Source organism: Polypterus senegalus, chromosome 9, assembly GCF_016835505.1.
Source record: "Polypterus senegalus isolate Bchr_013 chromosome 9, ASM1683550v1, whole genome shotgun sequence".
In the NCBI taxonomy this organism is placed as follows: Eukaryota; Metazoa; Chordata; class Cladistia; order Polypteriformes; family Polypteridae; genus Polypterus; species Polypterus senegalus.
In genome coordinates, this window is record NC_053162.1 from 166027119 (window position 1) to 166054010 (window position 26892).

Here is a 26892-nt window from a genome sequence, read left to right on the forward strand (position 1 = left end):
TGTATACCCTCCAAGTATTTGTAGGACTGGACCACCTCCACTTCCACTTCATGAATAGTGACCGGACATTGAGGCTTTTTGGTGCTGTGAAAGTCAATAACCAGTTCCTTGGTTTTGCTGATGTTAATTTGCAGACGATTCTCTTTACATCATGAAACAAAGTTCACCTCCTGACTCCTCTCCTCTGTTTCCTCCCCCTCATCAATACACCCGATAAGTGCAGAATCATCTGAGAATGTCTGCAAGTGATATGACCTGGTGTTATTTTTGTAGTCTGAGGTGTCACAGAGTGAAGAGTAACGGAGACCGGACTGCTCCTTGTGGTGCTCCAGTGCTGCTCACACAGTCCACGAGTCTCACAAACGGTGGTCTGTCTGACACACAGTCCATTATCCAGGATACCAGAGGCTCATCCACCTGCATATCTCTGAGTTTACCCCTTAAGAGGGATGGATGGATGGTATTGAAGGCTCTCGGTTAGTTAGTTAGGGTCAGAGGACTGATATCTCTTATGTTGGGTAGAATATAAACAGTGAATGAACTTGAGTTGGGTGTGTTTGTAATTTTGATTTCTTGATACCAAGGAGACATTTCTAAAAACTAAATTCCTTAACATAGAAGGAGTGGAGATAAGATCTCGGTGCTAAACTGACTTGGTGTGATTGAGTACCCAAAGCGTTGTGTATAAGGCTGGCACTGGTTTCCAGCTGGTGGACTGTGTAAGTGAAAATTGTTTTGTACTTTTTAGTTGTTTCCAGTGCCCTTGTTTCTCAAATCTAATAAATGTCTATAAGTATGTGCAGTGGATGACACGAGCATGTTCAACAGCAACTGCAGTCAATGACAGAAGTACTCTTCCTGCAGAGAAACATTCACTTTTATTTCTCTTAATAGCAAGAACCCTGCTTAATGAATTTAATTCCTAATTAAACATTTTATGGTTTCGGAGTTGAAAATGAACTTTGTATTTTAAAAAGAATGACAGATGACTCATATGCTCATTAGATTTTCTTACGGATTCTGTTTTTTTCAACAGAATAGAAAAAAACAAACTTTAAAACAAATCTGTATTTAATGAGTTATTTAATGAGTCAACTAACAAATGTATTAACTTTAAGTTGACAAATCAGATAGGTGAATTGGATGTACATCAAATCTGTCACTTTTGTTATATTTCATTCAGAAAGAATAAACTTCCATCAAACTTATTAACAGTTGTTTTTAAAATTGCCTTATACCGTCATTATGTTTCAGTTTAGCCTTAATTTTTAAATACTGATTCCTTGCATCACCTAGATCTGTCACATTTTGCTTCCTTTCCAAAAAATTGACGGTGAATGATCTATCTGAGTCGGTCTGGTTTGCGTGCCCTTCTACTGCCATCTGCTGGACAATTTCAGTTTGTATCCAAATAGAATATTTTCTGTTCGCAGACGCTCCCTCACTTATTTTGATATCTTTCGCATTTTATTCAGTTTTTTTTAATGATCTATTTGTGTTCGGTGCTTTGTTGTAAAGGTTTGCAGTTTAATGTTTTATACTTAAATACTAACTTTAGTGGAGTACACTAGGTAGAAAGTTATTAAATAAAAAGAATATTAGAAATATTAATAATAGCATAATGGAAAATTGTGTGTGTGTGCGTGCATAGATTTGCAGAATAGGGTCTAAGTTAGAAAATGATATACGATCTTGCGTAAGCTCGGTTTTATTGCTGTTTTTATCACATTTTGCTTCCGTGGATGTCAGAAGTAAAGCAAAATGTGATTAGACAACATTGACAGAGTATACACTTCCCCTCAGACTGTGCTAAATTCCCTGAGAGAAACTTAAACATTAGTAGGGGTAGTGTTAAAATGTAAAAAAAAAATAAGGAATAAACAGTTGGAAGTGTTTATGTGAAACAGAAGTATTAATATTAAAGACATTTCAAAGATGACATTTGTGAGCCATACTTAAATATCTTCTCTTTGAGTATGGCAAGACTGGACGTGTGTCAGATTTGCTTGTCATATTTTCTTACCGATATTCGCCTTGGTGTTTATTGTTGCTTTAACGAAACATTTTATAAAAAATAATCCCTAAACGCCTGTTTTGTAACCACGTTTATACAGTAGTCTGATCCATGAATATGCGTGAATGTGAGGAGCAATCACAGTAATTGGCCCCGTTTCCCAGGTCAAATTGGGTGTAACCGAAATGTTTAAATTATTTGATGGGTACCAAAAAAGAGACAGAACCCACTATGTGTGTGTCAGCGTCCCACACGATGGACCTCCGTCGCCCCTGGCCAATCATCGCAGCTTCCGATGCTCCAACTTCAAATTGCTAAAACATCATACAAAAGCCTCGTTTTGTGGCTTTTTTGTTTGTAGAGAATCTAATCGTTTTCTTATACATTTTACATTCCCGACAAAAAAAAGAATACAGTAAAGGTGTTTTGATTGGACAATGTTTTATTTTTGAATTTCGGAAATTCTAACACTTCATATCCATAAAGCATATTAAAGACACTATACAATTTTTCATTAATAATCATTTTCGTGATTCTCGCCTCAGCTTTTCAGTATACCATCAGCGCTAAAAGATACACTGCGCCGTTTCTGGCTGCATTACACAAAATTTAGCATCCACATCTTTTTTTCAAATGCTTTACAGGGTAAATCTTATGTGGAATCTTTAAAGAAATTTCCCTTACTTTGTTTGTAATAAAATATTTATGAGGCAATAATCAGACTTTTTCCCAAGAGTTAATATTAACAAAGTTGCTCCAATATGCAGATCCCGTTTACAACAAAGGTCTGTTAAAAACAACTTCGTCCAGAAGCTGTGCTAAAAATTAAAGAGATTAAAATAAAGAATCAGCATTCCCGTTAAGAAACACCTTTATGTAAATTCACATAACCATCATGGACAGACTCAAATTACAAAGGCGTTATGTCCATAGCAGTAGAGTGTTGTTTGTTGTTTGTGTCCGTTATATGTAACTGAAAAGTGAAATTAACGGCTAGGTTCACTGCGACTCAGGAAAGAACCCCGCGATTCGGTGGATTCTTATGTAGCCCTCGTCACAAAAGACCGGTAACATACGGTGTGAACGAACGAACGAACGTTCTGTATTGTAATTGTAACGTTTTATTTTTTTCTATGAATTTGCATTTTATACAATTTAACTTGCTGTCATATCACGCCTTTCGTGGTATTTTAAAAGCAATTATATTACATAATTTGAAAGATTTAATTTGGAAAGAAACACACACACCTTGAATATTCTTTATGTCGCTGGCAGCCGGCATACAGTAGAACGGTTTAGTAAAACGCGTTTGTTGGATGCCACTTTTTCTGTTGTTTCGAAAGAAATTATAACCGAGCACAACTCAGTTAAACAAAAGAAAGTATCATAATACAATAAAGTACAATGCCGTCTTTTGACAGCAGCCCATTAAGCACGTTTTTACGCGATTTTTGCCATGTTGTGGTTAAACGTTCTTCGGTCTTGCGGATCGTTTCAAATTTCAGTACGTATTTCCCCACTAGATGTCACTCGTGTCACTCTTTCGTCAGGCATCAGAAGAAACTGAAACGAGCCCTGACGCGGCGTTTAGTGTATTCTTGTACCTGTCGCCTGATGTTGTGTCCCGTGTCGTATTCACTCTTAGTCTCACTAGTCTGTAGTGCAAGTCAGATTTTTATTGTACAACATGCACATGGCAATGAACCTGAATATGGAACTTATAATTAATATCACAGATGAATGTCATTCTATAGTGATTAGATGAGCCTTGGATTTTGCCATTGTGTTTGTTGAGTCTTTATTTTCTATGTGTGCTTCTGTTGATTATTTTGGATTTTGGCACTTTTTTTGCCAGATCTCAAAGAATTTGGGTTGATTGGTGTCCTTCATGAAATAGTAACCTGTCCAGAGTTGGGTGACTGTTTCCCGTCTAGGGTCTGAATTCCCATCAGCCAAGAATGGAGAAAACTGCTGCCCGACCCAGTGTTGTTTGCTACCTTGTGTCCAGTTCTGTTAAGTCAGACAACCCTCTACTAGAATAAAATAGACAAAATCTAGCATTTTTCAGTAGATGTCTGCTAAGTTCAGCAACGTTTCTAATTATTCCATTTATTCAATTATGCAAACAAATTCGGAAAATCTCTCTGTTTGAGGAAAATTAGACTGACATGAAAAGTTGTTTATGTCAAATGAATCAATTAACGTAACAGTTACATCTGCTTTGGAATGCTCTCTTTGATGCTAATCTCCAAATTTAAATTAGAGAGGCAGTTACAAATGGGCTATCATTACGTGAGGCAAATGCGGCGAGCAGCTGTCCGTTGTTACACGCCTCGGAGTGCGCAAAGCACATTATGCAAATTGGGTGCCATGTAGTCATTGATTAAAGGCATCCGCAGTAAAGAAATAAATATATGTTTATGAGATGGTGCTGTCAATGGAGTTTCCTACCTAGCCCGTCGCACAAGGAGTAGGAGTGAAGATGTGTGCTACTCATATTCTATTCTGGGTTACTTAAATCTTCTTCCAACCCTTTTTAGCTATTATCATTTTTCAAACTTATATATATATATATATATATATATATATATATATATATATATATATATATATACTTTATATACTATAAGTATATATATACAGTGGTGTGAAAAACTATTTGCCCCTTTCCTGATTTCTTATTCTTTTGCATGTTTGTCACACAAAATGTTTCTGATCATCAAACACATTTAACCATTAGTCAAATATAACACAAGTAAACACAAAATGCAGTTTTTAAATGATGGTTTTTATTATTTAGGGAGAAAAAAAAATCCAAACCTACATGGCCCTGTGTGAAAAAGTAATTGCCCCCTTGTTAAAAATAACCTAACTGTGGTGTATCACACCTGAGTTCAATTTCCGTAGCCACCCCAGGCCTGATTACTGCCACACCTGTTTCAATCAAGAAATCACTTAAATAGGAGCTGCCTGACACAGAGAAGTAGACCAAAAGCACCTCAAAAGCTAGACATCATGCCAAGATCCAAAGAAATTCAGGAACAAATGAGAACAGAAGTAATTGAGATCTATCAGTCTGGTAAAGGTTATAAAGCCATTTCTAAAGCTTTGGGACTCCAGAGAACCACAGTGAGAGCCATTATCCACAAATGGCAAAAACATGGAACAGTGGTGAACCTTCCCAGGAGTGGCCGGCCGACCAAAATTACCCCAAGAGGGCAGAGACGACTCATCCGAGAGGTCACAAAGACCCCAGGACAACGTCTAAAGAACTGCAGGCCTCACTTGCCTCAATTAAGGTCAGTGTTCACGACTCCACCATAAGAAAGAGACTGGGCAAAACGGCCTGCATGGCAGATTTCCAAGACGCAAACCACTGTTAAGCAAAAAGAACATTAGGGCTCGTCTCAATTTTGCTAAGAAACATCTCAATGATTGCCAAGACTTTTGGGAAAATACCTTGTGGACTGATGAGACAAAAGTTGAACTTTTGGAAGGCAAATGTCCCGTTACATCTGGCGTAAAAGGAACACAGCATTTCAGAAAAAGAACATCATACCAACAGTAAAATATGGTGGTGGTAGTGTGATGGTCTGGGGTTGTTTTGCTGCTTCAGGACCTGGAAGGCTTGCTGTGATAGATGGAACCATGAATTCTACTGTCTACCAAAAATCCTGAAGGAGAATGTCCGCCATCTGTTTTAACTCAAGCTGAAGCGATCTTGGGTGCTGCAACAGGACAATGACCCAAAACACACCAGCAAATCCACCTCTGAATGGCTGAAGAAAAACAAAATGAAGACTTTGGAGTGGCCTAGTCAAAGTCCTGACCTGAATCCAATTGAGATGCTATGGCATGACCTTAAAAAGGCGGTTCATGCTAGAAAACCCTCAAATAAAGCTGAATTACAACAATTCTGCAAAGATGAGTGGGCCAAAATTCCTCCAGAGCACTGTAAAAGACTCATTGCAAGTTATCGCAAATGCTTGATTGCAGTTATTGCTGCTAAGGGTGGCCCAACCAGTTATTAGGCCCAGGGGGCAATTACTTTTTCACACAGGGCCATGTAGGTTTGGATTTTTTTTTCTCCCTAAATAATAAAAACTATCATTTAAAAACTGCATTTTGTGTTTACTTGTGTTATATTTGACTAATGGTTAAATGTGTTTGATGATCAGAAACATTTTGTGTGACAAACATGCAAAAGAATAAGAAATCAGGAAGGGGGCAAATAGTTTTTCACACCACTGTGTATATATATATTAGTGCTGGGCAACGATTAAAATTTTTGATGGTGATTAATCGCAGACAATCCCATTGCTATGCGCAAAATTCAATAATGAATGCAAAAGTAGTGTATTGTGTGTATTTGGTTTGCAGACTGTTTAAACAAATGAGATGCTTTTGCAGTATTCCCTTTACATAGTAGCAGTTAAAATATTTATTGTAAATCTCAACTTCAACATTAATGTAATCAAATAAAATATTAAACCAAAGTTATTTGCCGCTGCCAGGGTATTAACGTTTTATCTAGTGTATTCTAGAAAAGCAAGTTACCCTCGGAGTCCAGAGCCACGATCATAAAATTACAACAGCCACCTTCTGAGCAGCAGCAAGTTATCTTTTCTAAATCAGTTTTGTTTTTATGTAAGTCGCCTTGGATTAAGGTGTCAGCCAAATAAGTGAATGTAAATGAGATAAAGTCAGGATGATACCCAAGCAGATTGTCCGCCCAAATATCCTATTTTGTATCCTGAAGGAATACAGGTAGGGTGGCGCAGTGGTAGCGCTGCTGCCTCGCAGTTAGGAGACCTAGGTTTGCTTCCCGGTTCCTCCCTGCGTGGAGTTTGCATGTTCTCCCCGTGTCTGCGTGGGTTTCCTCCGGGTGCTCTGGTTTCCTCCCACAGTCCAAAGACATGCAGGTTAGGTGGATTGGCGATTCTAAATTGGCCCTAGTGTGTGCTTGGTGTGTTTGTGTGTGTCCTGCGGTGGGTTGGCACCCTGCCTGGGATTGGTTCCTGCCTTGTGCCCTGTGTTGGCTGGGATTGGCTCCAGCAGACCCCTGTGTTTGGATTCAGTGGGTTGGAAAATGGATGGAATTCAGATATTTAAGGAATATTTTGAAAACAGTACATTACAGGACAATAAACTTATGGAGACCTGGGATCTCTTAAACAGGCCATATGGACCAAAATGCCACTGCTGTCTCCCAGGTGCTGACTTTGATGCCCTAAACTATGAGAGGGGATTGAAGCAAGTGACCCTTTTCAGTTTAAGCAGACAGACAATAAGAGGTGACATGACTGAAGTGTTTTAAAGTTATGAAAGTTATTGGTACAGTGGATCCCTGCTCTTACTTTAAAATGAGTCCGTCAACAAGAACAAGTGTGATGAATGTAGATGTTGACATTTTCTTCACACAAAGAACCATAGACTCAATGACCAGGTATTGTGATGGAAAATAGGACTTGAGTGATCTTCAAAACTCAACTTTATGTTACTTTTGCGAAATTAGGTGAATAAGATAGACCAGCTTGTTGGGCTGAATGCTTTGTTCTTCTCAAGGCTGCTCTAATGTCCCCAGTGCTGCAGAGGGTGGCACTTGATGGCAGTGTCTGCTGGTCTGTCTCATGAATCTCTCTCTCTCTCCCCCTCTTTTTGTAGCTCTGCGGGACGAGTTTCGTGCTCAGCCCAGTGATCTGGAGGTGGCCGCAGGTGACCCTGCAATCCTGAACTGCACTGCCCCCAAGGGACACCCTGAGCCTAATGTCACCTGGAAGAAAGATGGTGTACCACTGAACCGGAGCAGTGGCCAATACTCTGTGAGTGTGTGTGTTTGGATATCATCAAAATGCCACTAAGATTTTTCTAGACAGAAAGACTGTAGGAAGAACCTTGTCGTCTCCGTCAGGGTACCATACCGTCTCCTTGGAACTGAGATTTCTGGCTGTCATTTGTTAGCTATTAAAGGTTTTTTCAGAGCAGGTGTCATAAACGCACTGCCGTGTCTGAGGCAGCCCCCTACCGTAATTGTGTAATATGGATGCATCCCCTTTAAGTGTACACAGGAACTGTAAAGCAGTGGCCAAGAGGATGGGTTTTACACCATAGTGCATCTCCGGCTTTTCCTTGAGATAGTCACTTAGCCTATCTGTTTGCCATATACACATAAACAATCATGTCCTAGACTTGTAATAAAAGAATGGCAGCCACAAACACAATCACTATCAATTTGACTTTGTCTAACGGGACGACCGCTGTAAGGTGAATCTGCTTCCTTTTGGTCAGTCAGGCATCTCCTTCTGTAAGAGCCCCTTACCTGTCGGACCACCAGATGCAGAGTGTAAGTGGCTGAATGTGAGCTGCCACACCGAGTGACAGGACTGTGTTATTTGCTTTCAGATCCTCAACGGGAGGCTCCTGATAAGCCACACCCAAAAAAACGACTCGGGGGCTTACGTCTGCATCGCATCAAACACCGTGGGACTGCGGGAGAGCCGAGTGGCACGTCTGTCCGTGCTTGGTAAGTGGGACACCAAGGAAGTATTGGTGCGCATCATTCTTCTGGTTTACTGGGGCTGGGGGAGAAGTAGGTTTCCTTTTAAACTGAGTGGTTGAGGACCACTGGTCAGTGCGCGTCCATTTCAGTGCCATGTAAGGGCTTGCTAAACACTTTTATTAGTCACTTAGTGGTCAGCGTTGACATCCTTGACTAACAGATGCACTCACTCACGCACATGATACATTTAAACTGTTGTCATTGGTGCTCCACATGCTAGTGGACACAATAACAGGAGCAGCACATGACAATGGAGTTTAACTGAAGTGACTGAATCACAGTTAAAAAGGTGAAGTCTGTTAGGATGACATCCAGTTCACAGCTATTGAAGATGCCTGACATCTAGCACCTTGATGTAGGAGGTTTCAAGGCAACAGGAGACAAATAACTGAGATCCAAAGGGAGACCTGCAGGTGTATCAGGTGGAAAAGCTCAGAGATTGTTTAGGCTATGAAAGGGAACAGTGTCCAAAATAATGGTGTCAACTGGCAAACATGGACCAACTGCATCTGCTGAAAGGAACAGTGGTCACAAGTCGAAGCTCGATGACAGGGATAGATGGACACTTCATTAATACTGATAAAGAACAGCCTCAAAAAGAACCACGGCACCTGCATGACCCAGTCTCAACAAAAAATGTAAGTTAGGAGTTTTACAACGCCAGAATGTATGGAAATGGCTGACAGTTGATGACTGATTGTATCCCAGGCTAACACACAAAAGCATTAAAAAGAGAAATCTGGATAAGTCATCTTTCCTAAATTCAGAGAAAACCATCAGATGCCTTCAACCTACCATATCTTAGAGCAAGTTGAAGAGGAATTTGTGATGGTAAGGGCAGCTATCTGGTGGTGGTTGTTAAGTCAGATATTTACTCTGCATTGCCCAAGGAATGTGAGGCCACTTTCTCCATTCACACTGCCAAATGAATTGAAGGGTAGTTTCATGAACTCTAATACCATCCATGATCTCTCCAGTTACAAGACCTAAATGCTATTGGACCTTTATGGGATGTTCTGGAGCCTTGACTGTAAAGGAGATTTCTGCCTCCTCCTTCCACTAAAGAATTGGAGCTTTTTCTTCTTGAAGAATGATGTGATATCTGTTGCACACCATTCAGAACTTGCATGATGGAAGGACTGAAGCCATTCTGAAGGCAATGAGTAGACCCAGCTCCTTCTTAGGGCCTTGATAATATTATATTGTTAGGTGTCTTCATTATTTTATCCACCTGCTGTAAGTTTTACAAAAAAAAGCCAAACAAATCCTCTGTTAAGCTCTCATTGCACAGCACTAAATGGTTCATAGATTCATGATACTGTAGGTAGCTGCTGTTCTAAAACACTACAAACATATCTTTTTCTATTGTGAGTGGTAACATGGGGCAATGAAGATACCCTGCATCTACCTTGGAGAAACACATGGTCATTCAGTGATACCCCTCTCAGTCCCAGAAGATCCGTAATCTTTCTCAGCTCCAGAGGCCAAGGATCAAATCCTATGTTCTCCTTTTGTCATTATGGCTTTTTTTCTGGGGACTTTAGACTTTCTGTCACATCCCAGTGATGTGCACTTTAAGGTTAACAAGCCTGGTATGACTGAATGAATGTACCCTGCTACACACTCTATCCAGGGTTGGTTCCTGCCTTACATCAGTGCTGTTAGGATAGGTGCCAGCTCCGTGCATACTTCTAAAGCTTTCAGAGAATGAATGGATTGTCTTAGTTGTGTACTACTAATAGAAAAATCAGGAGTGGTCTCCCCTAGACATTCTCGTATACTCCGATATGGGGATGGATATTTGAGGAGTAAACCATCAAACCAAGACGATGATTATATTTTTATTTTATGTACATTAAAGAACCATCAACAACAATTCAAATCAAATTAATTATATATTGAACAATTATTATAAAAGTAAAGTTGAATAAATTAGACCCTGCAGCTGCATAAATTAAAGGTAAAGTACCACTCCCGGTTAGTGGAAATAGCCCAAAAGTTAATAGAAATCTACTTTTTGTACCTAATACTTGTATGCAAAATTTGGTTGATCTAAATGAAAGTGTGCTCAGTTATTATGTTTACACACACACACACACACACAGACATGCAGACATAGTTCCAAAAATAGTATTTTTGGATTTGAAGAAGTCTAAAATCTCAAAATTGAATTTCTGGAGGATTCTAATAGTTTTCCTATACTTTGTATACGAGAAAATAAAATGCAGTTGGATGGAAGCTCATGGTGAAGACTCAACTAGAGGGGACTGAAGAGGTTGGTCTGTCTGGGCATATGAGTGTATTTTTACATATTATTTCTTTTGGCCTTTTCAAGAACTTACTATCAGAAATAAAAGAAAGTCAGAGTGTGCTTGGTTTTGCAGCGTGGCAGCAGTAACTAAATGTGTATAATAGAATACAGAATCTGAAGACCATTGCTGGTTATTTTTTTTTTTTGTCCACAGAGAAGCCAACATTTGTCCAGAGGCCAAGCAACAACACACTGAAAGCTGGCAGCACAGCATACTTTTGGTGTCAAGTGGAAGGGGATCCTATGCCAGTGGTACGTTGGCAAAAAGAGCTGGGGCAGCTGCCCACTGGCAGGTATGGGCAAAGACTTATAACTCACTTGCTTTCACTTCAGATACTTTCTTGTTTCTGTAATTGTGGAGAAATGTGGGCCAGTTTTTTGGCTTTGTAATTTTAGGGCAACATAGTGGCAGAGTGCTCAGTAGTGCCACCTCACAGCTCCTAGGTCTATATCCTGTATCTATGTGAGTTTTTCGCCCCAGCCCTATACTTGAGTATTTTAGGTTAATTGGCCAAGTGTCAGTGAGTGTGAATGTGAACATGAATATGCTCAGGATGGCATGGGACAGAAGATAAACTTCCAAGAGCAGGAGAGCACCACACTCTGCAATGAAAGATCATGTACATGACAGTGTGGAAACACAGAGGCCACTAGGGAGCAGTAAGTCCTGTACGTGTGCTGGTTACTCTGGAACAACGATTGGCAGAGGTGCTCAAATAAGTGGGATGAAGAAAGTGACCTCAGTGGAAGCATCCTGTGGTGCTCCAGGATGCCAGAGAGTTGGTGACCCTTTAGGCATTAGGAATGCCTGACACACTAAGGACAGAGGTAGTCAAGCAAGGATAGAAATAGTGAGCCCTTAGGGTTCAACCAGAATTGTTGTTCGGGCTTAAGTTTATTGTTTGTTTATTTGGTCTTTTTGTTTTTGTCTAAATACTAGACATTAAGCCCGTTACAATAACGGGCGCTAGAACAGTAGTGCATAAACATTAGTAGGAACAGTCTATATTAAATGACAAGGGACCTTGTATGTGGCTGTAATATGCGTCACAGTATTGTGTGCCTTTCATTTTCTCTCTCTCTCTCTCATTTCCGTGAAATGCCTGTAATTTTGTCTGACAGTAATACAGTGGAACCTCGGTTCACGACCATAATTCGTTCCAAAACTCTGGTTCTAACCCGATTTGGTCATGAACCGAAGTAATTTCCCCCATAGGATTGTATGTAAATACAATTAATCCGTTCCAGACCATATGATCTGTATGTACAGTAAATATATATTTTTTTAAGTTTTTAAGCACAAATATAGTTAATTATACCATTGAATACACAGGGAAATAGTAAACTAAATGTAAAAACACTGAATAACACTAAGAAAACCTTGAACAACAGAGAAAACTAACACTGCAAGAGTTCGCGCTATAGCCTTACGACCTAATAACCAACCAAGAAAAGTAACATTGCAACAACACACACACGCGCCAGTGTGTGTGTGTCTCTCTCTCGCGGGCCTGCGTGTGTGTGTGTGTGTCTGTCTCTCGCACCTCTGTGTATGTGTGTCTGTCTCTCTGTTAAGTCTGTCTCTCTGCACCTCTGTGTGTGTGTGTCTGTCTCTCGTGTGTATGTGTGTCTCTCTGTTAAGCGTGCACCTCTGTGTCTGTGTGTCTGTCTCTCTCTCGCCTGTGTGTGTGTGTCTGTCTGTCTCTCTCTCCGGGCCTGCGTGTGTGTGTCTGTCTGTCTCTCGTGTGTATGTGTGTCTCTCTGTTAAGCGTGCTGTTTATTTTTTTTCTCCAGCCGTCTGGATTTTTTGATTTTTTTTTTTCTGTCCACCCTGGCCATTGGACCTTACTTATTCTATGTTAATTAATGTTGATTTATTTTATAACTGTGTCTTTTATTTTTGTATTCTTCATTTTGTAAAGCACTTTGAGCTACATTTTATTGTATGAAAATGTGCTATATAAATAAATGTTGTTGTTGTTGTTGTTGTGCGCCTCTGTGTCTGTGTTTGTGTGTCTCTCTCGCCTGTGTGTGTGTGTCTGTCTGTCTCTCTCTCGCGCCTGTGTGTGTGTGTCTGTCTTGCGCGCGCCTTTGTGTCTGTGTCTGTCTGTCTGGTGCACGCCTGTGTATGTGTGTCTGTCTGTCTGTCTCGCATGCGCCTGTGTGTGTGTCTGTCTCGCGTGCGCCTGTGTGTGTGTGTGTGTGTCTGTCTCGCGCGCGCTTGTGTGTGTGTCTGTCTCTCGCACACACGCACCTGTGTGTGTCTCTCCCTCTGCACAGGGAATGCACATGAAGAGACTGAACACGTGCCGTGTGGCCCCGCGTATGCGCACTTCACCAGAAGACACATACACACAAACACCTGGACGCACACAGGGGTTTTATTAAAGAGGATAATTTGAAATGTTATATTAAAATGTTTGTTGCTCAATTCTATATGTGTTTTTTGATGGAATATTTTTGTATTGTGTTAAGTGTTTGTGTAATGTATTTTGTTATCTGTCCTGTCTCCTTTATGTTGGACCCAAGGAGGGAGGGCCACCTAATGATGTAGCTGCCCCAGCAGGCATTTAATCAGATTCTGGAATTCTCTGTTTGGTTTCAGGATTGTTTTGTTTGATTCCCTTAATTTCTCTTGCAGTTTTGTTGTGCATTTTCTGGATTTGAACCCCATCATTTTCATTTATGGTTGTGATTCTCTTTTTGCTTTTAGCTTGACCTAATCGGTAAATCACTTTTTATGTCTTTCATGCTTCGTTTTCCCATCTTGTTTGTTCTTTTCTGAATAATGAACTCTTTGATTAGTAGGTACTTTGGTTCGTTTTTGAAAGGGTGGTTTAAAGATTTTTCTCTCCTCCATTTTTTGTGACTTTCTGGTATTTTTAACAAATGTAAGCCCCTTTTTGGGCCTGTATAAGATGAAGCCTGCATTTTGAGTTGGGGTTAGGCTACGGGGGTGAGGCCTAATATAGGCACACAGATTGGTATTTAGGGAGGGCCTGGTCATTTCTGTATATTTTTGTTGTCCTACACCCATTTTTGCTTTATTTAAGCAGAAGAATATAACAATAGCCAAAAGGTGTTGGCACATCACAACAGGGACAAATTACAATAGCCACATGTGGCTTCTTCTATAGGGAATGGGAAGCTTCAAGGTGATGTATGTGACTAAAACCTTTAAGGGTAAGAAGAGTGCAAGGGTTCAAAGTCCATTAAAGGATATTCTAACCTGATGCTCATGCAGAAAAGTTAAGACGTCCTTGAAAATGAACTTCACCAGAAGTGACCCCCAGCAATGAGTTTGAAACTATCTTATAGTCAAAGATATTTGATTCTAAATTTGGAGGAGAGTTAGGACAAATCTCTTTTAGCAGGAAGGGGAGAGGTGGAAAAAGAAGGGTTTTAGTCCACCCCCATAGCCTTAGAGTTACCCTCACATGGAAGACAAGAGTTTAAGGCCACCATAGTCAGACAGATCTGTTGCTTTATGCTTTGTGTATCTGATGACAATCCCTCTGTTATGTTTATTTTATTAACCAACTAATCTCTTTTTTATAACCCATTTGGCGTTATTCTGCATATGGATGGCTGCCATAAGTGCATCACAGTGTTTTTTTGTTTTTTTTTTCTTTTTATTAATTTTATTGCAATCCATACAAAGCAGTCAAGTTTTTACAAAAAGAAAAATTGACTTAAGAACAGATCGATCCCCACCCTTGAGAGAGAGAGCAAGCCAAACGGCGTAAAATTTAAGGCTTGTGAACATACCTAAATGAATAAATTATCTGTGCTTTATGAGCTTATTTTAAAATATTACTGATTAGATCCTGCCATGTTTTGAAAAAAGTCTGTATGGATCACAGTGTTATGCTCTGAAATTATACACCTTTACCGAATGTTTCCTAATAATTTAGACACTTTATTTAAATCAAATGTTTGTAATCAGTTCTGGGCTCTATAGTGCCTATAAAATGTATTCATCCCTCTGGAAGCTTTCACATTTTATTGTTATTCAAAAGTGGATTTAATTGGGCTGTTTTGATATTGATCATCAGAAAAAGACTCTTTAATGTCAGTGAAAAGAGAACTTTGGTCTAAATTAATTACAACTATCACATGTTTGACACCAGATTCTGACCACACTATCTGGATATCACAGCAGAAACTGAGATTCATCCGATAAGACAACTCTTTTTTTAATCACTTTAGTTGCCCAGTTTTGGTGATCATGTGCTTCTTGCAGCCTCATCGGTTTGGTTGTAGGTGACAGCAGAGGAGTTGTGAGTGGTCGTCAGCTGCTGGAGACCAACAACGTCATGGTTAAACATGTTGTGAGCTCTGAGATGTTCTTCTGCACACCACTGTTATAAAGTGCTGTTGATATTTACTGGCCATTGTTGAAAGAGTTTGGTCATTCTCCTCTGACCTCTCAGAACTGCCACTCATTAGATATTTTGGTTTATTACACCATTCCTGTAAACTTTAGGAGCTGTAGTGTGTGGACATCCCAGAAGAGCAGCTGTGTTTGTCATTCCAGGCCTACCAAATTTTAAACTGCCAGTTGTACAACAGTCAAAGTCACTTAGCTTGTGTGTCTTACCAGTTCTAGTGTTTGGATGAACAGCAACTGTACAGCCTGTCTACGTGCTTTATTCATCGGGGTTTAGCCACCTGATTGGCTGTTTAGAGGACTGGGCCATTTTTGTTAACAAGTCTAGTAAATTTGCCACTGAGTGTATATGTGAAGGTGAATATTTCTTGTACGCTTTGTTTGTTAATCTTCTCTGTGATTCTTCTTTTTCATAGGTATGAAGTGTTTTCAAACCACACCCTCAAGATTTACTATGTCAGGGCCCAGGACACTGGCAAATACACATGCACCGCAGCCAATCAAGTTGGGTCTGCCTCCGTGAGTGCCCACCTAATAGTTCAGGGTAAGAGAGTGTAGTCTGGGTCCTTTAAAGTGCTTCAGGAAAAAGCCAAATTTTAGCCTGGGGACAAATAACATATCTATCTATCTATCTATCTATCTATCTATCTATCTATCTATCTATCTATCTATCTATCTATCTATCTATCTATCTATCTATCTATCTATCTAGTCTGTCAAATTCCTGCTTCACATGTCACACTTGAGATGCAGCGTCACTTCATTCATTCCAGTCTCTTGAGCTTCAAATGATCTCACTTAATCTCATTCTGGGTGCCTATTGAGGTGACTTCAGTAAGTGTTGTTTAACCCTTGTAGAGAACCTGGACACGGGACAAAGAGAGCAACACAAAGAGCTGTCCAGCCTGCACATCCATCTGGAGAATGTAACCAGCCAGCCTCTTCTGTCCACCACAGTGAGGCTCATGTGGGAGGTGAGAACAGTCATTGTTTGTGCTCGCTCTTACATTTACCTGTCTCTTCAAATGGCAATATGGACTACCAGGTGTCACTTCCTGAAAGTCTCTTTGTCACATTATAAGTGTATTTGTTGGTGCATTTTGCAGCTTCTTTGCCTCAGTTCTACCTAATTTGGCTGTTCTTGTTAATAACTATGATATATCTTCTGTAGTATAAGATAAGGTGAGTGATAAGACACCTTATAAGTAAGTTAATGATGAGAATGAGCCTTCTAAAATGTGAGCTAGGGCTTGAGAAGACAACTGAACAAACATTCATGATGAGACTGCTGCTGTGTGAGTCAGGGTTACTGATAAAACGTCTTTGATGATAGATGAGACTACTTAAGGGACCAAACTTCTTTGATGAAAGCTGATGTTGGAAAAGTCAAGGATGTTGATGAGTCTTATGTGACAAGAAGTGAGAACAGGAATTAGACTCCTGTGATAAGAATCAAGTTTGGTGTGGAGACTCTTGTGATAGTCATGGGTGTGATCAGATCTTGAATCAAGAATGGTGCTAGTGTCAGTTTCAATTATCAGATTCTTACATTGGTAATGAGATTCTTCAAAGCAGGGTCAGAGTCAGTGATGAGGCCTCAATGATTACACTTGGTTTCAGTGAATGCAATTCCTCCAATGAGATCAGATGCTATAATGAAACTTTAGCAATAATTGGGAGATAATGTGTCCTCTTAGAACAAGTACCAATTTCAGGAATAACATTTATATGGTGAGAATCGAGGTCGTGATGAGAGTAGATGTTGGTAATAAAATTTGTGTGATAAAAATAATTTCCATATGGAAGGCATGATGACAATTGATATTACAATGAGAGTCTGAGTCAGCTGGAACACTCCTTTGATAAACGTCATTTTTAGTGATGTCCTCACGTGAAGTGTGAGGATGGCCATGAGATTCCACGTGTGAAAATGGGGATAGTTAATGAGGTGGTGTTAGAGTTAGTTTCATTGATAATCATCTACTGTTAAATTCTATTCCATACTTCTAAAATTTTTATTTGTATACTGTATTGAGGATTTGTTCTGATCTGTGTATTGTATTATATTGACACCCACTGCACTCCCAAACTACCTGGAAAGGGGTCTCTCTTTGAACTGCCTTTCCCAAGGTTTCTTCCATTTTTTCCCTACTAGGGTTTTTTTAGGAGTTTTTCCATGTCTTCTTAGAGAGTCAAGGCTGGGGGGCTGTCATAAGGCAGGGCCTGTTAAAGCCCATTGTGGCACTTCTTGTGTGATTTTGGGCTATGCAAAAAATAAATTGTATTGTATTGTATTGATAAGACTTGGTTGATGCAAGTCACTATCAGAGTGGTCCTTTGAGAATCAATTTCAGTAAATAGAGAATGAATCTTCCAATGTAAGCACATATCAGAATGACAGCGTAATGAGAGTTGGGTTTATTGATGAGAGTCTTCGGAAAAGAGAATGTGACAAGACTTCTGTGAAGCAATTCAGTTTCACTAACGAGACTGTTGACATTTGAGAGTCAGTTCTGACAATCAGACTCTTACAATGAAGGTTTAAATCAGAACAACACTTTTCTGAGAGTCGGTTTCAGTGGTGGTAGTAGGCTGATGAAAGTTAAAATCTGAATTACAGTCGAGGGGCAGTTGGTCTCAGTGATGAGACTCTGCTGATGACAGTCAGAGTCGGCCAATACATTTCTATGAAGAAATGAATTTTCCCTTATTAGACTTCACTAATGCAAACCAATATCCTGTTTGAGTCGAGATTCAATGAAGAAAATCTATAACAGTGTGACACTTCAGGAATTAAAATCTGCTAACGAAAGGACAACCCTTTGGTTTCAATGCTGAGGCTTTACTGATGACAGATGCAACCAGTGATAAGACGTTTGTGATGGGTATCAGTTTTAGCACCAGTTTTCCATGGTGAAAACTGATGCTGGAATGAGAGACAGTTGAGAGATGGTTTCTGCATGAAACTCTTGTGATGAAAGTTTCTGTTGAAATAGCATTTTTTGAAGAGCTGGTTTCAGCAGTGAGAATTTGCTGACACATTTCTATATTGCATGATACTTTCAGAGTCAGTTTCAGTCATACGTTAGCTCTGATGACAAGATGTAGTCTGTGATAAGACATCGGTGATGAGACTCCACTGATGAAATGCAATGCAATCTCATGGAATGATATTTGGATGAGAAATGTGAAAGGACTGTTCTGATAAGAGTTGATGTTATCAATGAGGCTTCATAAGAAGTTACTTTCTTTAATTAGCGGGTCATTGATGAAAGTTGGTTTCAGTGACACAAGTCCTTTGGTTGTGAGTCAATGGAGGACTGATATGAGTGCCAAAATCTTTAATGAGGACTGATGTCAAGTTGTGTTGAGATTGAGGGTTAAGAAGAGATGACAGTTAGGATGGATGACACTGCTCTGAAGATCTGGGCACCTTGACAAGACTGCTTTGATGGTAGTTGGCCACCTTGATGAGGAACAAAATTATGATAAGAGGTCTGATTGGTGTGGAGCATCTCATGTTAGTATAAAATGAAGATAATTCTAGAAATGCCAATTACAACAAAAGATAGATACACTGTTTCTCTTTACCACCACCCACAGGTGCAGCCTGAGCCCCATTCTTTAGATGGCTTTGAGGTGCTTTATCGCTCACTGATGCCGGCCAGTTCTGACTGGATGGTGAAGAAGACACATGTGGAGAGAACCACAATGATTGACTCTCTGAAGAGGGGCTACAAGTATGAATTCAAAGTGCGGCCATTTATTGGAGACTTGTACGGTCGTGAAAGCAACTCCAAACACCTCCGTGTCCCTGAGCAAGGTGAGCCACCTGGACCTGTTGGACAACATTCAGGGCATTACACAGGTAGCTAGCATAATCTTGGCAGACTATTTGGAAACGTGAAAAAGGAATTAAACGTCAGACAATTTAACTAAATCATGACCAAGCCCTGGCAAAGGTAATTAACAAAGGTCATGTCACCAAGCCAGCGGTCAGCCATGTTTTTGCTGCCGTAAGTGTCAAAGACAAGAGAATGAAAATTTGAGCAAATAAAAAATTCACCAATGAGAAAACGTGAATGGTTCAGTCTGGAGATACAAACAGCAAGAAGTAGTGAAGGATTAAAATGGTGAATATCCATCCATCCATTTTCCAACCCGCTGAATCCAAACACTGGGGTCTGCTGGAGCCAATCCCAGCCAACACAGGAACCAATCCTGGGCAGGGTGCCAGCCCACCACAGCACACACTAGGGCCAATTTAGAATCGCCAATCCACCTAACCTGCATGTCTTTGGACTGTGGGAGGAAACCCACGCAGAGAACATGCAAACTCCATGCAGAAGCGAACCCAGGTCTCTTAACTGCGAGGCAGCAGCGCTACCACTGCGCCACCGTGCCGCCCAAATGGTGAATATGAAAGAGTAAAAAAAAATCATGAAGAAGAATCAAAAGTTAGCCTTAAAATGGTGATAGGGATTAAATAAAAAGATAAAACTGGGATTTCAGTGTATCATTCAGACAAATGGATGGAAAAAGAAATTTTAAGTAATGAGTGTAATGAAAAGGAAAGAATAAGCTGAAGATGTTGAATCTTAAAAAAAATTTTTTTCGAAATTATGAAACAGAAGTTGAGCGAGTAGGGAGTTTCAGCAAAGTGGGTAAATAAAGGAAATGGAGTGACTGATAAATCCAGAAGGAGAAAGGCGTAAACGGAGTTCAGAGTTTGTTCAGGTAAAAAGAGAAACCTTTGGAAATAAGGGGGTTCTGCACTAACGGCAGTGTGTTGTAAGTGTCCTCCATACAAGTGATAATAAGGACTATAAACAGACTAAATAAATCACAAGGATGAAAGTAGGGGAGAAAGAAATAGGAATGAAAAGGAATTCAGGAAGAAAAAGAACAATAAATAGAAAATGGGCAAATGTTTAATTATTAGGGAAAAAGCCTGAGCAGAGAATTGTGACCGTTATCTGCATAAATAAAGGAAACAAGTGACCAGTAAAGCATGATGTGGAACTGCGTAAACAGAAAACTGTACAAGAGTACGTGGGGAGAGCAGGAAATGAAAAAAGGAACAAAACAGGAAAAACAAGTGAGAGTGAAGAGGAATTCCTCAAGGAAAGATCAGGGTGATAAGAAGAAACTTGTGAAAGCCGACTGGATAAATGCAAGAAATGAAAAGTAGTCAATCATAAAAAGTGATCTTGAATGGAAGGGCAAGCAATACAATTAGGAAACTGAAAATCATGAACTACAAAAAAAGAATAAAAAAATAAGAAAAGTAGTGAAGAAAAATTCCAGATTTCCAGAAAAGCTTTATGAAATGAAGTACCCTGGTAAAACTAGGTCATAAGGAAGAAAGGTGAAATGAGAATCTGCATTTAGTAAATGTAATGATTTTATTTTTCTCAACTTATGAAACCACATGAAATAAATGAAAAGACAGAAATCTAAGCAAAGTTAAGTCGATTGTTATGCACACTCAGTACAAGGAAATTCTTCAGAACATATGACAATATAACAATACTAAGAAACTCAAACATAATATACAGTGTCCAGTATAGTATACAGTACAGTATATGGCGTATATATGTAGTGGAGAGTAGAGGGCACCAGAGGTTGGCCAACCCCAGACACAACCTCACAGGCACAAGTCCTGTTTAGATAAAGCTGGTTTATTTACACAAGTACCTTCTTCAGAGGCTCCAGACTTGTGACCAACACAAATCCTACCACACTGTCTCCTTCCCTTCTCCTCCTCTCCACCTCACAGCCGAGCTTTGTCCACTTCCACCCGATTCTGACTTGCCTGGATGAGGTCGAGCGGCTTCTTTTATCCTGGACCTGGGACTACTTCCGGTGCTACGGCATGGCCCAGTGGAAGCACTTCTGGGTCGAACAGAAATCCCATAAAGCGGCCCCCACAGAACCCAACAAGGCTGTTCTGGCAAACTGAAATATCCAGAGTGCCTTCTGGTTGTCTGTAGAGGTAACATCACCCAAGGAAGCTGTCTCTTATTGCCTCAGGAGAGCCCATAGCCCTGCCAGGTTGTCTGCCCTTGTCCTTCCATTATACTATCCTCCTGGCCGGGTATTGTTCCTGAGTCCAACCAGGCTGGGACGCCAGTGTACTCACTCTGGCATTGGCTTCTTCTGCCTGTCTTCTGGGTGAGACAGGATAATCTTCACCCTGTTTCTTGTGGTGGCATAGGGCTAGCCTCTCATCTACTTAAGGAACCTACTCCTTCCCAGCCGGGTCTCCTGCCCATGTCACCCATCACAGCATATATACCGTATGTAGGGTTAGGCAAAAGTAGGTTTACATCTTGCCTGAAGAAGGGGCCTGAGTTGCCTGGAAAGCTTTCATATCGTAATCTTTTTAGTTAGCCAATAAAAGGGGTCATTTTTGCTTGACTTCTCACTACATTCATAATGGCTAACACGGTACAACACCCTAGTACTACAGCTGTTTGTATAGAAAAAGACATGCAGGTTATGATTATTACAATAGCTTTATGAACTCAATAACTTCATTAAAAACATTTACAATGGCACAAATGAATAATACAATAATTAAATAAACATTAATACAAGAATAAGCTCTGTTTTGTGTACTCACAACTGTAAACCTGCTTTTGCCCACCGCTGTATACAGTATAAGAAATTGTAAATAAGGCACCGAGTGAGTAAAACATAAACTAGTGGCTAAGAGAACAAAAAAATAAAAGAAGTAACGGATAACTTGTCAAGTTATTATTGGCATGTTAGTACATCAAGTAGAAATTACGGCAAGGAAACTTAGCAACATAATAACTTTGAGCCCGATAATTATGGAGGCACTCACAGTGGACATTTATTCCATTAAATGAACACACACAGCATAAAAAAGAAGTGACCAGGCCGGGGTAAACTGGACCTGTGCAAAGAGAACCACCTGGACAACACCAGGCTCCCTACATGGAAGTGCTAAAGAGAGTGGGTGCCAATTCATCTTTTGATTGTTCTGCTTTTCCAGTTCCGAGTGCATCTCCTCAGAGAGTTATAGTGATGGTGCTGGCTGAGAGGAACGATACTGCCCTGGTGACATGGGAGCCTCCACCCCATGAAGCTCACAATGGAATTATCCAGAGTTACCAGGTGACTTCTCTCCCTCAATGTGGACCACATCCAGATGACCACGGTTGTAGACCTCCACTCAGTTTGTTAATGACTGGTGTCCCAATCCTTTATTTCAGGTGCTATTCATGCATGCCACAGGGCAGCTGTTATACAACTGGACGGTGGACGGCGGGGCTCACAGCCTGGAGATCCCGGTGCCAGACCCCGAGACACAGTACTGGATCCAGGTCGCTGCTGTCAATGGTGCGGGGATTGGAGTTCAAAGTGAACCTCAGCCTCTCTTCACAGGTCAGGTCTCATACTGCACACTGGGTGGCACTTATCTGATGACTGCTCTGGACAGCTCACTTGGTCCTTTGACTTTTTGAAATTTAGGATTAACTGTTCAGATCTTTCTATTTAAGTGAATGAATCTGGCGAGGTTAGGTGTTTTTGGGATTGGCAGATATTCTCCTTATGAAGAAATGATAGGGCAAGAACCAACAAGAGTGTACTTTGATAGACTGAACAAGCAAACATAAGAATCTTTGTTAAAAGAGCCAAATCAAAAATGAAAGGCACTTTAATGCTAATGGTAAAGTGAGCAGACTTCAGAAGCAGGCCTCAGGCCATGCAGCCTAGCCCTGAACTCTAATGGCAGGCTTTCTGGCCCTCAAAGGCCAAAAACAGGGCTCAGGCTTTTAAACTTTAGAAATTTCAAAATAGTTAATTGTGTTCTTTCAGCCAGAAAAAAGTGAAAAAATGATCTTTTATATTTCAGTCATTTTTTAAAATACAGAACAGGAAGAACAAATAGTCAAGGCAGGACAAGAGGAGATACAAAAAATCTAAATGGATTTTCCTAAGTATCAAAGCAAACAAATCCACTCCGTAAAAGAAAAACCAGAAATGGTGCAAAGCGTCCAGAAACCCAAAATCCAAACAATACTCTGAAGGACCTTCTCCCTCTACCAGAATAAATAGGCACCTTCAACAACGATGTCATGGTGGACCCAACTATTGGGGTTCCTTTGCCAGAATGCAAGAAATATCACCAGTAAACATCCATCCATTATCCAACCCGCTATACCCACCACTGGGCACACACACTAGGGACATTTTAGGATCGCCAATGCACCTAACCTGCATGTCTTTGGACTGTGGGAGGACACCCTCGCAGACACGGGGAGAACAGCCAAACTCCAAACAGGGAGCACCTGGGAAGCGAACCTGGGTCTCCTAACTGCGAGGCAGAAATGCTACCCACTGCGCCACCATGCCGCCCCCAGTAAACATATATACACACTATATAAATACTAAATAATATGTAAACCAAACAATATTAAATATAAAAATGACAGGAAAACACGTCATATAAACATTCAAAAACAGCAAGAATGAGCACAAATGTTAAAGCATACGTAATATACTGTACATCAGACCCTGCCTGAAGCCTAACAGGTGAGAACAAAACCTGAAGTTCTTTTATTTTTATTTAATTTGGCTGACCAATGCATGATCACTCTTAAAGAAGATGGTGACAGTGACGTCACATGCTGTGACATGCAAACACACACACACACACGTCTAGAGGCATTGTGGCCTTACAGCAAGGGCCACACCACATGTAGATGAAGGTGACATGATCAGCGTGTGATGCCAGATAAGAGAATGGAAACAACAATAGAAAGTTTCTAAGTATCACATTTGTGCAAATCAATGCAAACTCCACAAAAGTAATATAAGTGACGTCCACATCTTGATATTTTTCACCTGTGTCATTGATTCATATTCCTTAAAGAAAATACATTTTTATTTCCATTTTTGAGTTATACTCTTGGTATTGTGCTGTCATTTGGTTTAGTGACAGATGTCAATTCATTTCTGTGTGTGTCAAAATAAATTTAGTTTCCATTTGAATCTCTCCGTCTATCTAACCTTCCCAGGATCAGGCAGTAGATTGATGGGTGGCTTATTTTGACTTTTCTTTAGGACTTCCAGTACCCCATAACCCTCCTTTTGATCATCTGGACCAGATTCTCAGGGTGGTACAGGACCCTGTTTTCATTGGCAGCGTCGGTGGCGTCCTCTGGCTGATGCTTATGGTGGCTGTGATTTGCTTGTATCGGCGGTATAGCCGTCATGGCCAGTTCAAGCATGGCCACTGCAAGGCAACAGGTGAGATGCAATTTCTTGTAACGCTACCTTATTTTGTTGTGGAAAAATCCACAAGGCTGGCTAACGGGCACTTGTTCTTCATCACAGGGCTGTACAGACTGGCAAGTGAGGACCTCATCATTAAGCACAGGTAAATGGTTCACGGATAGTCTTTACTCTGCCTCATTTTGTTTCCCTCTTGTGAAGACAAGACAGAAGAAATGCAGGGCTTCTGCTCTTTTCCAGGATGGCTGCTCCAGACTCTCCTTGGATCTCCAGTGCCTGGAAGTCAGCTCCTTGTGGTGAACGTTACCCAAGCCTGTGGGCCCAGAGTAAAGAGAATCCAGGCTTCAGGAAAGCCAGTGAGTGGCACCCATTGTGCACTTTGTACTCTCTGCTTTGTGGACAAATCGAAGTGTGCAATCGGAGTGGGGACTGAGCAGCCAATCAGAACTGTGAATCGTTTATGTCACAGCCATTCAGATGCATTCATCTCAAAGCCAAAGAAATGAATGCAGCTCACAGCCATTGCATTACAGCTATACTGCCAATGAGAATTATGTGGCATATACAACAGAAGGCACAGCCAAATGGACTGTACAACAAACTATCAATATAAACCATAAATATACATTCTGAACTGCCAATTAGGAGCCACAAAATTTACATTCCTGATTGCACAGCCTATCAGAAGCATAGTGTAAACTCTGGAATGCACAACTAATAAGAAATGATGCAATGGACCTGTCACAGAGTGCAGCCAATCAGACTTATATAATATAAACCCCCAGCCAATCAGAAATGTGTAATCCTGAAGTTTACAATGTAAGCCCCCAGCCATGAAATGTGTAGTTCAGACCCCACCGAGGTGTAACCGATCATCCATCCATTATCCAACCCGCTATATCCTAACTACAGGGTCACGGGGGTTTGCTGGAGCCAATCCCAGCCAGCACAGGGCACAAGGCAGGGAACAAACCCCGGGTTGGGCACCAGCCCACCCACCGCAGGGCACACACACACACCAAGAACACACCAAGCACACACTAGGGACAACACCTAACCTGCATGTCTTTGGACTGTGGGAGGAAACCCAAACAGACACGGGGAGAACATGCAAACTCCACGCAGAGAGGACCCGCCTTGGGAATTTTTAATGTTAAATTTAAATATCCATCATAGCAGATAAGGGGAATATGGCTGAACTCATAACACCACACCAAAAAGGGTAACACGTGGGACAACCTGGTCTTTCACTAGTCCACAGTGGCCAGTGGACTGTTGAATGCTGGGGTCTGTCAGAGAAGACACTGGCGCACACACAAGGGAGAACATGCAAACTCCACGCAGGGAGGACCCGGGAAGCGTTTATATCGATCCTGCCAGTCCAATACAATAAATGCTCAGATTGCTCACGCCTGACCCTCCACCTATGTGCACTTTGATCCCTGACCTGTCTCATGGTACTCTACTAATTCCTGTTCTTTCTTCTCCACAGCCCTGCCTCTCACAGAGAAAGAGCCATGCCCTCTGGACATAGCCGTTCCAATTGTGCCCGACAGCTGCGGCTTGTATGGCACGTTTTATGTGGACTTCTCTGGAACGGGCCTAAAAACCTTTAACAGCCCCTCAAGACAACCCAAGGTCCTGCATGACCCTCCCAGCTTCTCTCAGCCGCTTCTCAAAGGTGCCACCTGCAAGGAAGGGCAATGCTTACCGTGGAAACAGGCAGTTCCTGCCCAGCCAAATATGGGCATACTCAAGGAATCGTGGGAGAAAAGACAGAAAAGACGTAAGAGTCAACCAAATGGGGTTGTTGTTTTTATCCTTGAGGTTGGGGCGTCCATTGGGTGTTAGGAGGGGCTCTAACGCATTCAACTTGGGTGGAGTATCCCACAAATTTGTTTAGACCTTTAATGGCAGCTCATTCATTTGCCTCTTTGGTGCCATTAACTCATGATGCTCCCAGATTGAAAACCTGTGCTAACTGAATGAAAGCTTTGCCAAAACTTTGACTGAAACGCCCACCTCTTCTCTCATTACTCCACCCTGCCATGATGTGGTCCCTCATCAGCTTCTTTCGTCTTCTATCCAGTTTGTGCTCAGGTTTCAAACAGCTAATCTTGTAAAGCAAAGCAAGTCAATTTTAAGATCTGCGCTTGTTTGTGAAAACTCTCTAACATGTTGAAAACTTTCATAGCATAAAGTATGTCTGGGTAGCTTATATTAACGTAATGGAGATCTTTGATGGCATGTTGAATGTTCACTCTGGTAAAGTGACAGATTTGTTCAGATCACCAGCAGCCCTGCTAGATTCTCACCTGTTATGTCAAGTGTTCATTGTCATCAATTCTGGT

General features: G+C 40.9%; 1 protein-coding gene across 3 annotated transcripts in view; it reads left to right on the top strand.

Annotated features, from left to right (window-relative positions):
• robo4 (roundabout, axon guidance receptor, homolog 4 (Drosophila)) overlaps nt 1-26892 on the top strand; it is an 89113-nt gene that overhangs the window by 43691 nt on the left and 18530 nt on the right. For all 3 annotated transcript variants that reach the window (XM_039764136.1, XM_039764135.1, XM_039764137.1), the window contains exons 3-14: nt 7679-7836; nt 8417-8537; nt 11039-11177; nt 15691-15818; nt 16133-16248; nt 18878-19097; nt 22296-22417; nt 22516-22687; nt 24371-24556; nt 24644-24686; nt 24782-24897; nt 26034-26327. In XM_039764136.1, the coding sequence (XP_039620070.1) occupies nt 7679-7836; nt 8417-8537; nt 11039-11177; nt 15691-15818; nt 16133-16248; nt 18878-19097; nt 22296-22417; nt 22516-22687; nt 24371-24556; nt 24644-24686; nt 24782-24897; nt 26034-26327 (1815 nt within the window). The remainder of the gene's footprint in view (nt 1-7678; nt 7837-8416; nt 8538-11038; nt 11178-15690; nt 15819-16132; nt 16249-18877; nt 19098-22295; nt 22418-22515; nt 22688-24370; nt 24557-24643; nt 24687-24781; nt 24898-26033; nt 26328-26892) is intronic.